Source organism: Erythranthe guttata, chromosome 3, assembly GCF_056151865.1.
Source record: "Erythranthe guttata isolate IM_541 chromosome 3, IM_541, whole genome shotgun sequence".
Lineage (NCBI taxonomy): Eukaryota > Viridiplantae > Streptophyta > Magnoliopsida > Lamiales > Phrymaceae > Erythranthe > Erythranthe guttata.
The window spans coordinates 17,819,565-17,833,177 of NC_142535.1; the positions used below are offsets into that span (position 1 = coordinate 17,819,565).

At 37.1% G+C, this 13,613-nt stretch overlaps 4 protein-coding genes and 1 long non-coding RNA gene across 8 annotated transcripts; 3 read left to right on the forward strand and 2 right to left on the reverse strand.

Annotated features, from left to right (window-relative positions):
* The first annotated feature begins 171 nt into the window (after nucleotides 1–171).
* LOC105974248 (uncharacterized) lies at nucleotides 172–1,986 on the forward strand. The gene is made up of 5 exons (XM_012999317.2): nucleotides 172–688; nucleotides 872–997; nucleotides 1,269–1,420; nucleotides 1,549–1,711; nucleotides 1,813–1,986. The coding sequence occupies exons 1-5, from the start codon at nucleotides 176–178 to the stop codon at nucleotides 1,936–1,938; spliced, it is 1,080 nt and encodes a 359-aa protein (XP_012854771.2). The 5' UTR covers nucleotides 172–175; the 3' UTR covers nucleotides 1,939–1,986.
* A 244-nt stretch (nucleotides 1,987–2,230) lies between these two features.
* On the forward strand, nucleotides 2,231–4,319 carry LOC105974492 (glycine-rich protein). Its single transcript, XM_012999603.2, has 4 exons — nucleotides 2,231–2,381; nucleotides 3,616–3,719; nucleotides 3,806–3,956; nucleotides 4,077–4,319. The coding sequence occupies exons 1-4, from the start codon at nucleotides 2,363–2,365 to the stop codon at nucleotides 4,109–4,111; spliced, it is 309 nt and encodes a 102-aa protein (XP_012855057.1). The 5' UTR covers nucleotides 2,231–2,362; the 3' UTR covers nucleotides 4,112–4,319.
* A 911-nt stretch (nucleotides 4,320–5,230) lies between these two features.
* LOC105974437 (flavonol synthase/flavanone 3-hydroxylase) lies at nucleotides 5,231–6,982 on the forward strand. The gene is made up of 3 exons (XM_012999538.2): nucleotides 5,231–5,885; nucleotides 6,252–6,579; nucleotides 6,664–6,982. The coding sequence occupies exons 1-3, from the start codon at nucleotides 5,419–5,421 to the stop codon at nucleotides 6,874–6,876; spliced, it is 1,008 nt and encodes a 335-aa protein (XP_012854992.2). The 5' UTR covers nucleotides 5,231–5,418; the 3' UTR covers nucleotides 6,877–6,982.
* A 908-nt stretch (nucleotides 6,983–7,890) lies between these two features.
* LOC105974487 (camphor resistance CrcB family protein) lies at nucleotides 7,891–11,050 on the reverse strand. Of its 3 annotated transcripts, none has more exons than XM_012999596.2 (7): nucleotides 10,819–11,050; nucleotides 9,777–10,113; nucleotides 9,620–9,694; nucleotides 9,225–9,323; nucleotides 8,910–9,102; nucleotides 8,390–8,799; nucleotides 7,891–8,291 (listed from the first exon to the last, which is right to left on the reverse strand). In XM_012999596.2, exons 2-7 carry the CDS (start codon nucleotides 10,074–10,076, stop codon nucleotides 8,073–8,075), a joined length of 1,296 nt encoding a protein of 431 aa, XP_012855050.2. In that variant the 5' UTR covers nucleotides 10,077–10,113; nucleotides 10,819–11,050; the 3' UTR covers nucleotides 7,891–8,072. The 3 variants fall into 3 exon arrangements, with proteins under 3 accessions (XP_012855050.2, XP_088671989.1, XP_088671990.1); XM_088815863.1 differs by having other exon boundaries at nucleotides 10,899–11,038; XM_088815864.1 differs by lacking the exon at nucleotides 10,819–11,050 and adding an exon at nucleotides 10,333–10,516.
* Nucleotides 11,051–11,411: 361 nt separating this feature from the next.
* LOC105974258 (uncharacterized) lies at nucleotides 11,412–13,155 on the reverse strand. Of its 2 annotated transcripts, none has more exons than XR_016030425.1 (3): nucleotides 13,048–13,155; nucleotides 12,123–12,757; nucleotides 11,412–12,021 (listed from the first exon to the last, which is right to left on the reverse strand). It is a non-coding gene; the product is annotated as an uncharacterized LOC105974258 (long non-coding RNA). The 2 variants fall into 2 exon arrangements; XR_016030426.1 differs by having other exon boundaries at nucleotides 11,413–12,021; nucleotides 12,123–12,501; nucleotides 12,593–13,155.
* Between the last annotated feature and the right edge of the window lie 458 nt (nucleotides 13,156–13,613).

Here is a 13,613-nt window from a genome sequence, read left to right on the forward strand (position 1 = left end):
GGGGTATTTTCGTAATTTGGTCATACATTAGGGGTTGATTGTAATTTGCCCTATATTAAAATATTAAAATGGACTAGGCTCCCGAGTTTTATAATTAGCAAAGCCCATGAGATTTTCTTATGTATTAATTCAAGTCAAAATACTATTAATTGGGCCTTTAAATAAAGCCCAATTGATGAACACCGTGGCCATGCAAAAATACATGGGTTTCTCCACCGCCGCAGCGCCGCCGTCTCCCGCCGCCGCCACTCTCGTAAACACTCGCTCATTTTCTCTTACGTCAACAACTCAAAGACACCACATAAATTTCAAACAGAAATCACCCCTCTTCCAACTCCGCTACACCCTGAACAACAACAACAACAACTTTCACGGCGGCTCTCAACACACGCTCGGCTCTACATTCACCCAATTTACAGTTATCGCCGTATTTTCCCTCACGCTTCTGATTCTCCGGCTTGCTTCCGACCTCCTCCTGCCGGATTTTCCTCGCCGTTGGCGCCGTCTGATCGGCTTCGCTTCCCAAGCCGAAGCCGAGCTGGTAGAAGCCCCCGAGTATTTGTTCCAAGGCGTTGTTGCTTACGAAGACCGCCGCTTCTTTAGCCATTCTGGCGTCGACGCGATCGGCGTGGCTCGCGCCATTTTGTCTCTTTCCGCTCGTGGTGGTGGCAGTACCATAACCCAGCAGGTGTAAATTTCGAAGCTAGCTAGTGATGATCGGTATTTGTGCTTGTATTCACGCACGCCACCTGTTTGTTGTTTTTCCTGACTGAACAATTTTTAATGCATGGTTAATTGTTTATGTTGATTCTGAAATATTTTGATGTTAAATTTGTACTCAGACTTTGAATGCTTCTGAATTTACTGGCAGCTTGTGAAAAATACATTTCTGAAGAACGAGCGCACGCTTTCTAGGAAATTTATCGAGATGGCGCTGGCAGTTGCACTCGAGAGGAAAATCTCAAAACCAAAAATCTTGAGTGCGTACTTGTGTAAGGTCAAAGCACAACTCTTATCTCGTGTTACGATTTTTAATTTTTTTTTTAGTTTCAAGTTGATAGCTTCATAATTTGTCGATTCACGTTGAAATCAGTTTCTGCAAATTCATATTCAATCACCTCCAAATTCAAGATCCTACCCCGACATTCACTTATGTACATTGTTTGCGTTACAATTGTAATTAATCGTCTCCTATTACAAATTCTTGAGCATCGAGTTCTGTTTTTAATCTTGAACCAAACACAACTAAATTTACGGAAATTTTTCAGATATACTGGGGGCACGGGATCTATGGAATCAAATCAGCATCAAATTTATACTTGGGAAAACACCCATCGCTTCTCACTTTGGGTGAGTGTGCACTACTTATAGGAATCATACCAGCCCCAGAAGCCCGTTCACCGTTCCGAGATTATAGCAGGTTCGTGTTTCTTATTTCTAGCTGTGCCCCGTTACCTTTTTTCGCTACTCGTAACTTAGCGTGTTTATTACATATAAACTCCATAAGCTAATCAAGATTAAGAAGCTTATCGAGTTCCCAATTCTCAGAGGAAAGAACTTTCAAGCTAGAGTTTTGAAAAGGATGGTTGTCGGCCACTTTCTTGATATCGAGAGCGCACTTTCTGCCGTCAGAAAACCGTTCGCCTTGAAGTCCGATGGACCGGAGTATGCAGAAAAAACGTTGCTTCCAGTGCTTCTTCCTTCCGAACCGGTAACTAGAAAAAATTCTTATTCCATCCTTTCTATGAATGGATGTTGTTTTCCACTTTTTTTCTTTTAATTTTTTTTTTTTTTTTGTAATTTTGTTTCTAGGGGTATGAAAGTCCAATGAAGCTTACATGGGACTGGGAAAGAGAGAGCAAAATGTGGGAAGTGGTGGAGGATATGGAGAAATGGGCTTTGAGTTTTAGAAAGATTGTTAAAACTTCAAATTTGTGATGTAATGTATATTATATTCAAACAATAATTTAATTTATTTAAAAAAAACTTATATATATATTATGGATATTATTCGGGTGGGTTGGAATGTGGATCTTTTTAGATGGGGCGGGTATGAATGACTTGTAAATGGGTAGGAGCGGTGATTACTAATTGTAAACTTTGTAGTGGGGGATGTGTCTACGTGGCGGATGCTGATTGGGTCGAATTACGTGAATCACAAAGGGGAAAAACTTTGCGCACCCCAACAACGGTCTTCCTCTCAATGCGTCCACTCATATTTCGACACGTCATAAATTTAGCCGAATCTTCAGTGGGGGTCGCCGTAGGGAATTAAAACCCGTTTGCTCTATTTATTGTGCGTTTTTCTCTGTAGCGCGAGTAAATCAAGGAAGACGCTGGAGAAGAGTCGTCGTTGCTTCCCATGGCTTACGTCGAGAGAGGTATCGTATCCCTTTCAATGATCAATCAGTGGGTTATGAATTTGCCGTTAATTTGATGAATTGGGTTTCAATTTTCTCGCAAGTTTGATCCCTAATTTTGCAAAATATTGATTTGTCGATTGTGAATCTCGCGTTTGGAATATATGTATTGATCATATATATCTATGCATCTTCCTGGGCAATTTGTTATTTTCTGTAAATAATTGAAATATTCCTTCCTTCGATGCTGCGTGTTTATTTGTTTGGAAATGGGGGTGGGATCATGTCTATGAAATAATTGAAATATTGTTACTTTTTTTTGCCAAAGACACATTGTTGCTAATTTTTAAATTATGAAATTTGTAAATCTGGATAAGATTTTTTATATTGTTGAATACTATAGAAATGCTATTAAGCAAATTGCTGAAATTATCTGTTGAGCATCTATCTAGCTAATTCTCGAAAGAAGTAGAATTAGGGAGGAGAGTGTATTTCCGATTACAAAAAAAAAAAAAAAAAAAGAAGTCTCTCGTTGGGAAAACTTAGAAATTATTGCATTATATGTTTCAGTTGAAGGGGGCATTTCCCCCTTTTATTGATTGGGGGTGGGAAGACTTAGAAATGAAAATTTAAACAGCCGTGGCTCCTTTTTAGGCACCCTCAGCATTCGTTCTTGTGTTTAATTCGTGAGAATCGTATGCTTGCAACAATCTTATATAATTATAGCTCGAAGGTTTCTATGCTTGCAATACTGCATTCATGTGCCATACACTTCCCCGAATGTTCGACTTTTGCCAGAATATTTAGGTCTTTAGATGTTGATTCGTGCATTTTACCCTTAACTTGACAGAATCTTTGCTCTGATTCCTGGATTTTATATGTTTGATGATTTCGTTGTCTCTTTGTCATCGACTGAAAGATGTGTAATCTGAGAATACAAAAATGTTCTGCTCGACCCTTGAAGAAAAGAAGAAATAATAGTCTACTAGAACGAGATCTTAGACATATTACTGTTTACATTTGTTTGATACAACAGCTAAGAATTACGCCTCTCTTCCTTAAAGATTTGGGAAATATGATGTAAAGAACTGAAATATTTGAAATGAATATAAAATAAAATATAACTAAATTAATTGAGTAAATGCATTAAAACGCTATCACTTTGCTTGTTATATGATTGGAACGGTGCATTGTGGTATCCTTCTACACTACCCATATTTTACTTACTGTGTCCTCTCATTTGAATTTATTTCAGGGGTTGTCAAATCGAAGAGAACAATATGGCGAGTGAAAACAATCACAGATTTCTTCCGGGCCATTATAAACTTCATTGGGGTCTTTTTCGCAACAATGTTTTCGGTAAAATCTCGAGTTCTCTCAATTAAACTTTTGCAGTTAACATTTGAATTGTGTGCTCATATTTTTTTTTCCCATAACTTGTGCAGATGGAGAAATCTGAAGCTTACAGGAAAGGATCCGGTGCCAGCAAGAAATGGGATGGTGGTGGGCCAGGCGGCCCTGGTGGTGGTGGCCCATACGGAGGTGGTCCACGTGGGCCACCACGTGGAATGGATAATGTTCGAGGAATCGATCACAGTAAGTTTTTTTCGTTAATATTTCTTCTAATTTGTACTAAGTAGTCTTCATTTGAAAATTCGATTCTTGTTCGGCTTTATGACTTGGAATTTTTTTATTCTTCTTCTTCGTAACTCTCAGGTTCTCTTCCTGCATGCGGCTCTTGTTGTGGTTGACGAAATAACCGATCCATCATAACTGCCTCAATTCTGCATTTCTATTATATATATATATATATTAAAAAAAAAAAAACGAAAAAAACCTTGTGGATTGTAAAATAGGTTTGATCTTTTAAGACATGTACTAAGTTCTGCTTCATGTATTAAACTGAGTAATTGAAATATGTCTGTTTCTGTATTGCATTCTATTTTCTTTCGTTTGAAACTCGTGTGTATCTGCAAATTGAATTTGGTGCGAGTTGTGCTTGAGTTGTATATTTGACAAGATAAAAACGAGATACGTGTCGTAAATCACCTGCCTATTTGCATGTAGCTAGAGTTCAACAATTTGCAGTTGTATGTATATATGATGAAATATATGTTACATATGTATGCTATAAGACAATTTTGTTAAATTATCGGTCCAACATACGACAAAGTGTGGCGTACGTATATCGATTGCAACAGTCCCTATCGGCAGGCAAACATTAGTATCTAGAGTCAAATGTGAAATTGACTAAGAACCACTTGTGAGTTCATATAGTTTGATGTTATTTTGCATTGATTACTTCCGATTTTAAACGACGAAAAAGGAGAAAACATATTCATTAATTATGGTAAAAAGGGAATGAATGTACTATCACAAGAACAATCCCTAGTTTCTTGTTCGTTTATTTTAAGGAGACGTTGTTGAGTTATTCGACGGCTAGGATTGAAATTTGAAACTCCAACTACGATTCGTGATCCAACGACCAACACCATGTTCGTTTCATTAAATTATTTTACCTATATTGCAATTGAATGAACTTGTCCCAACTCTGGTTAGGTTAAAATTTATTGCTCACATGTTGTGCTTGTACCCAGAAATCTGGGAAGCTGCAAAGAGAATGACAAATTTAAGTTAACTAATTAACGACCGTACAAAAGTAGGTGCAACTACGGCCATTGGTTACCGGTTCCAAGTAGTAACTCACACGAGAACTGTTACAGATTGTAGATTTACCCTATGCATCTATGGTTGGCTGCGAATTCCTTCATTACTAAAAAAAAAAAAACAATGTCATTTTATTTATATATATATATATATATATATATATATATATATATATATATATATATATATATGACGTGTAAAATGCCAATCCTCGAGTGGCACCTACCTCACCACACATTTTTGTTCCCACAAAATAGATGACATAAAAAAAATTTACCACATAAAGAATCACCATCCACATGAATTAATCCTATAAAGGCAAACACAAACGCCAAGAACACAAACACACACAATAAAACACACATAGAAGAAACAATTTCAAAAACAAACAATGGAGGTGGTGAGAGTGCAATCCATTGCATCCATATCCAAGCATGCAAACACGATTCCATCCGAATACATCAGATCGGAAAACGAGCAACCGGCGGGATCCACCGTGCACGGGGTGATTCTCGAGGTTCCGGTCATCGATCTGAGCGACGAATCCAACACTGAAAAGATCGTACGGTCGATATACGAAGCGAGTCAGGAGTGGGGGATATTCCAAGTGGTGAACCATGGAATCCCGAACGAAGTGATATCGAAGCTGCAACGAGTGGGGAGAGAGTTTTTCGAGCTGCCGAAAGAAGAGAAAGAGGTGATTGCAAAGACAAGTGAATCTGGAATAGAAGGATATGGAACCACACTTCAGAAAGAGATTGAAGGCAAAAAGGGCTGGGTTGATCATTTGTTCCACAAGATTTTGCCACCTAATGCTATCAACTACAACTATTGGCCCAAGAATCCACCTTCTTACAGGTCAGTTTTTATCTTTTTTTTTTTTGTTCTTTTAATTAATTAGCCCTTTATTTATATTTATTCTAATTACTATATTTTGCTTGTTCAAAAAAAAAAAAAAGTTATCCTGCAATTTTTAAGTAGAAATGACAAAAATACCCTTTGATTTTAACTTTTAAAAAGGGCTCCATTATTATCATAATATCCTGAAGTTTCTAGGGTAAAATGACACAAATACCCTTTGTTTTAATTTACAATTCTAAAAAAAATGCCCGGAGAATCTATGACTGTTTCTGCTGTCTCTATAGATGAAATGACAAAAATACCCTTTGATTTTAACTTGCGATAATTCCCCCTGATATATGTGTACACTCATGCATACGGCAGAGAAGCGAACGAAGAGTACGCGGAGAGGCTCCGCCACGTGTCGGACAAGCTGACAAAGTGGCTGTCGCTAGGGTTAGGGCTGGAAGGTCAAGAATTGAAGGCGGCGATGGGCGGGGAAGACACTATTTATCTGATGAAGATAAACTACTACCCGCCGTGCCCCCGCCCCGACCTAGCCCTAGGTGTGGTGGCCCACACTGACATGTCAGCACTCACAATCCTCGTACCTAACGAGGTTCAAGGCCTCCAAGTTTTCAGGGATGGCAGTTGGTATGACGTCAAGTACATCCCCAATGCTCTCATCATACACATTGGAGACCAAATTGAGGTACGTAGTACTTGCATGCATGCATGCCCCCATATTAAATTAGATGTCTTTAAATTATTAAATTGTTTTGTAAATTATTGACAGATACTAAGCAATGGGAAGTACAAGGCTGTGTTTCATAGGAGTACGGTGAATAAGGAGAGTACGAGGATGTCTTGGCCGGTGTTTTTGGAGCCGCCGGCGGAGGTTGAAATCGGGCCGATTACGAAGCTTGTGACCGAAGAAAGCCCGGCCAAGTTTAAGACTAAGAAATATAAAGACTATGTTTACTGTAAGCTTAACAAGCTTCCACAGTGATGCTACTATTAAATGGTTTAATATGTTTTCATAATTTGAATTGTAATATTGGAAGAACATGTGTTATTAATATCGTGAGCAGCAGTAGCTTCTTGCTAATAAATCATTCTTTCCTTTTTTTTTTTTTTTTTTTTAATTGTTGCTGATCAGAGTTTGGTGATTAATTAATATGTATTGATATTGCAATGAATTAAGTGAAATGATTTATAATTGGGTAGATGTATATATATTATCGGGTAAATTACAACCACTCTTGATGTATGTTCAATTTACGGAAAAAATCCTCTCGTTTGGATAACTATATTTACCTCCTCAACTATGATTTTTTTCTTACACATCCACCCTTATGGTGTCAAATTCAACATAATCATCTAGATTCCGTGGAATGTGCTCTGGTTTGTACTCGTTTTGTGTAAAAATACAGTTTCTGATGGTCTACAATCTGATATATACAAGCCAAAAAACACATATTATGATCATCTCGCTTCAAAATGTAGAGTTCGAATGGGATAAAACGGGTACAAAAATGATAATATTCCATATAAATCTCGAAGTTTCCACTAAATTTGAAACCGCAAGAGTGAACGTGTAAGAAGATCTATAGTTGAGGGGTGGTTGTTATTACTCAAACAAGAGTAAGGTTTTCGTAATTTGACCATACACCTAAGCGGTGATTGTAATTTACCCGGATATTCTCTTATCAACAACTCGTAGCACGTGACACGTGGTGATGTCTTTGCATGGCCTTGAATAAAAGTGGGTCCCACCTTACTAGTTAGTTATAAGATTTTGTTAGGTTAGGATTTATTGTTGAAGCAAGTGTGGTGTTTGTAGGCAGGCATTTGAGGCATAGTCATAACTCTTTAGGCCAGATTTATTGCATCTAGGCTCATGTTTGATGTAAGCCAGACTACAGGGGTGAAAAAGTAAAATGGCTAAAAAAAATAAAAAAAATTCATTCCGATTTCATCAGAACCCCTACACTGTTTCATTTGCAACTAGAACAACAAACTCATGGTCTTCAATCAATTTCTTCCATTGCAATTCACATTTCATTTCCTTACAACATAATAACAATACATATGTTACAACAATTGAATCTTCCATTGCATGTATGTATGTATGTATGTATGTATGTATGTATGTATATAAGTCGTAAATAAGCAAATTTCGAAATCCCACCTCCTCATCAATTTCTAGTCATAGCCCCTAGCCCAAACGGGCACCGAGTATATAAGCGTCCCCAAAATAAACGAGATAAAAAACGTAGTTGCTGCATAAGCATAACCCCTCCATGTATTCTTGCTTTCTCTCATTGCATTAAACTCAGCGATGAAAGTAGAAACCGTACTTAAACACCCGAGTAGCCCAAATTGTACCCCCGACGCCACAGTTTCACAATTCGTCGTTCTAATCTGCAAAATGAAAACGGAAAAGGGCTCGGTGTGATTTATGTAGTAAAATAAAACCATGTTATTTTGGAGGGATTAATAACATTTTCCGCAATTATTACCGCTTTCTTGAGTGTGGCGAGTGCAGCCATTACACAAGCTGCAAGAACATTAGCAGCAAGAGTCCCGAACGGCATCCATTTTAATGCCCCGTTTTTGCCTAATCCACGTCCGTTAAAACGGGCTAAAAAAAACCTAATCCAAACGCCAAAAGGTCCGACTAGACAAGCTAAAAACAACTGGGGTTTAGCGCCACCGTTTCTAAATTCTTTCACCTCAAAACTTCCGAAAATACCCCACAGTAAGCCTAGCGTTATTACAAGCATCAACATACAGCAAACGAGATAGCGGGACTTGTCTGAAACACAAGCAGGAGGAGAATTTATTCTCGTATTTGATCTTACGAGAAGCCCTTTGAACCCCTTGGCAGTTTCGATCCCGAAAATGATTGAAAAGGCAACTAAAAAGAAGCCTGTTAAGAGACGGAAAATAAACAATTATATTATATATATATATATGCATTGACGACAATAATATATCTTTGATCGCGAGGTGTGAATATTTTTAACATGCAAATATTACCGATAAAGATACCGAGTACAGCAAAGGCCCATTCGCCTTCGGCACTTAGGTCGAGCATCTTTTGATTCCAACCGCTGAAAGTTGTTAGGCTTCCAAGGAAACCCGTCGTTAGGCCGATGGCTAATTGATTGGAAACTTTCGAAATGTCGCCTTTGAATACAACGCCTAACCAGCCCATTAAAAATGAACCGACCTGAAAGAGTCGATTTTATCATCCCGTATAAATAACTATCAGTAAGATACACACACACACACACACACATACTGAGAGAGAGAGAGAGAGAGAGAGAGAGAGAGAGAGAGAGAGAGAGGAACCATATTCGAAGGAAGATCGAGGTACATGTAGTTCTGGTCACTTGTTGCACCAATTACACCGGGTCCAAAGAGTTTTTGAAGGCAATATCTAGCTAAAACCTGGTCAATATATCATACGAATAAAAAACGAAAAAAAAAAGATTTTTACCGAAGTGATCATATAAAACATAACATAAAATAGGCATCTCATAGGAAAATTCTCAAAATTTTCAGCCAGTCCCGTTTTCGGCTGTAACTATGACTGTCGAATCAGCAATACGAAGGAAAAAAGAGTTACCTTAATCGTTTTTCCAACATATAATTATTATATTACGACACCAGATTTTTGCAACGAGCGGTTAACTATAAAATAAATGTTGCATTTATATATAGCATCAAAATGTTCGGAAGCTTACCCCTAGAATTCCAAACACAGCAAGCGAAAGCAAACAAGTAACGTATTCCAACAGCCAAGGCACTTCTTTCTCGTCCTGCAAAAAAAAAAAAAAAAATCACAATAAATAAAAAATAAAGAAAAACGAACATGCATGAAAGGGCAACGAACAAACTCACATTTTTTTCCGCTTGAGATTCAATAACTGCATGAAAAGAATCGTCGCCTCGAATAGGAACTACATTATCCAACGAGAAGTGACTCCTGCCGCTTATACTAGCCCTGCTACTGTTAAGTGCTCTGTCTCCAATATCCCCTGCTTCGGAAACACTTTCGGTTTCGATGACATCATCATCATTATCATCATTTTGCGCCGTTAATAAACCGAAAGAGTGCCTTCTCGAAGAACCGACCCCACTCAATCGACGGAAAGAACTGCTTCTTGATTTAGATTCTAATTCTTGATTTTGATGATCCATAACAATCCCTTTTTTTTTTTCTTAATTTAGTTGAAACCTATAAGCTAGAAAAAAAGAAAAAAACCATTTCATTTCAATTAAGCTCTATAATTTACCAACTCCATTATTGAATGTAGCAGCTCAATTTATTGGAAGATGCCAATATATATATATATATATATATATATATATATATATATATATATATATATATATATATATATATATATATATATATATATATATATATTTATTTATTTAAAGAATTTAAATTTACTAATCCACCACATTAGCCAGAGACAAACATAAACAAATTGAGCTGTTATTTCTTGGCACAATAACTTTGTTGACCATATAACCATGGAAATGTGGACCCCACCCCCCATAGATGAGAGTCCCGTGATAGACTTTTCAAAAGGCAAGAAAGAAGAGAGAGAGAGAGAGAGAGAGAGAGAGAGAGAAACAAGAACCACAAAAGCACCATTCTTGATTTCAATTATTACATAAAGTACATCGAAGAAAGCACAACACAACCAATCAAACAGTGAGTAACATGAGGCATCAAAGATTTTTATGTGCTCGTATTAAGTAATAAAAAAATACTAGATGGAAACTTTTAAAGGGTCCCAAAAACTCACATAAAAAAGCCTTCTTTTTTAAAATACCCCCCTTTTTAAGTACTTTAAGACATTAATTATGAAACAAGAGAGAGAGAGAGAGAGAGAGAGAGAGAGAGAGAGAGAGAGAGAGAGAGAAAGAGTACCGTGAAGGAGTGATAAAACCCAGTTTAGGAATTTGAATGGAGAATGAAAAGCAGAGGGGTAATATTGTAGAGAATAATACCTGATCGTATGTGCATAGAAATGTGATATACGGCACCGTATTATGCAAAACGGTGGGCTGTTATTAATTTATGATTCACCTTGAAATGGGTGGCAGCCATTTATGTGCCATGGCTTAGACTTTGACGTTTTTTATTTCATCATTTATTGATGATTGAGAGAGAGAGAGAGAGAGAGAGAGAGAGAGAGAGAGAGAGAGAGAGAGAGAGAGAGAGAGAGAGAGAGAGAGAGAGAGAGTTGACTAATTATTAATAAATAATTAAATACCCTTTTTGTATATATATTCTTTTTTTCTTTCTTTTTACTTTTTAGAGACAATTTCATATATAATATTATTCCACGTGTATATATGTATTTATGCACACACACACACACAAAAAAAAAAAAAACAGAAAAAAGAAATTAATAAAACAATTTTTCATCAATTTCAATTGATATTTTAGCACAAAAACAATACAACATCATCAACATAGAATTTATTTGTCGGGCTAAGGGATGGGGGCCCTGGGGGCGAGGGATTTCGCCTTTTGGTGCAAGTACATAGAATTTATGATAAAAATGTACGAGGATGTTTTTGACAGTTCTTTTTTGGAGCCACAATCAGAGCTTGAAATTGTGTCTATTCCCTGTGAATGAATCAAGAATTTCAATAGCCTACTCTTTGATCATCTGCTACTGATTAATAATTTAGCATCTACTTTTATGCTCTAAATAAATCAAAAAAAAAAAACAAAGAATTAATTACTATTGTATGAACAAAACGAAAGATCAACTTACTCTTTTTAATGACCCCAACGGCAATGTCGTTTTCTCCAAGATGTATTTATCAACGTCCGGAACAATCTTGGGACTTTGTCAAGATTCTATTTTTCGAATCGTATATCATTTCAGCGCAACTCAGAAGAGAAGCAAATTACCGAATCCCACGTTGTCGATTTCTAGTCATAGTCCCTTTACCCAAACGGGCACTATAAGCGTTCCCAAAATAAACGAGATAGAAAACGTGGTTGCTGCATAAGCACAAGCCCTCCATGGATGCTTGCTCTCGTATATCGCATGTAACTCAGCGACGAAAGTAGAGACGGTACTTAAACACCCGAGTAGCCCAAATTCGTCGTTCTAACCTGCAAAAAGAAAATGGAAAGGGGACTTGGTGTGATTTATGTAGTATAAAATAAAACCATGTTATTTTGGAAGGATTAATAATATTTTCCGTAATTATTACCGCTTTCTTGAGTGTGGCGAGTGCAGCCATTACACAAGATGCAAGAACATTTGCAGCAAGAGTCCCAAACCGCATCCATTTTACTGCCCCATTTTTGCCTAAACCACGTCCGTTAAAACGCGCTGAAAAAACCTAATCCAGACACCAAGAGATCCAACTAGACAAGCTAAAAACGACTGAGGTTTAGCACCACCGTTTCTACATTCTTTCACCTCAAGACTTCCAAAAATACCCCCTAGCATTATTACAAGCATCAACATGACAATAAAGAGACGAGCACCAGCAGCATTTAGTTTTAAATTCAATCTTATGAGAAGCCCTTTAAACCCCTTTGCAGTTACAATCCCGAAAATGATAGAAAAGGCAACAAAAACGAAGCCTGCTAGGAGACGGAAAATAAACAATTATATATACATTTGACCACAATAATCTTGATCGTGAGCTTTGAATATTTTAACTTGTAATATTACCTATAAAGTACAACTCACAATCTTCTTTCCTTCGGGATTCAATAACTCTATCGAAAGAAATAATCGTAGAAGGTTGCAATAGATCGTCCCCTTGAATAGGAACTACGTTATTCAACCGACCGAAAGAACCACTTCGTCTAGATTCCGGTTCTTGATTATTATGATCTATAATCATTTTTTTAGTTAAATCGAAACGTATGAGTTAGAAGAAGAAACAATCATTCAGATTGACTGTAAAGCAAAATATAATTAGTATGATGCATAGTCACCTCCATTGAATTTGTTACAAAATGCCAATCCAAGTATTAAAAAACATAGCAAATTGAGTTGTTTTAACAAGAGAGAGAGAGAGAGAGAGAGAGAGAGAGAGAGAGAGAGAGAGAGAGAGAGAGAGAGAGAGAGAGAGAGAGAGAGAGAGAGAGAGAGAGAGAGAGAGAGAGAGAGAGAGAGAGTACTGTCATGAGCCACGGCAGTTTCCGGTGGCGGCAATGGCGACGTAGGCGGCAGAGATTTGGGAGAAAAGGTGGCTATGGCGTTCAAGATTGCAGCTTTGGAGAAGATGAACAGAAAGACTGGGAATAGATGAAACTTGTTACGACGTCGTTTTTGTATTGGGCTCACACTGCAGAAATGATTAGGCTGGCTAATAGAGGAAGCCCAACTAAAATTAATAAACTAAGCCCAATTATCTTTTTATCATTTGTTGAGCAAATAATAAATAGTTTAGTTTTCATTTTATAGTCTATTACAGTAGACCATCGATAAATTAATAACATTGCTTAAATAGTAATTTTTTTACAGTCCCAACTCGGTAAAAACGTATTAAATTATTAGTGCGATCTTTTAATATTTCGCTATATTAATAGAATTTTGTTAATCCTAATTGTATTAATAGCTTGAATCTTACAAGCATCGTAAAGAAGTGTGATGATGCTAATTACTTAGATCACCTAGGGTAGTGTATAAAACGAGTAGGGAGAGCAAAGCTGATCAGTAGCTTGACAACTTGATGATCCTAAGG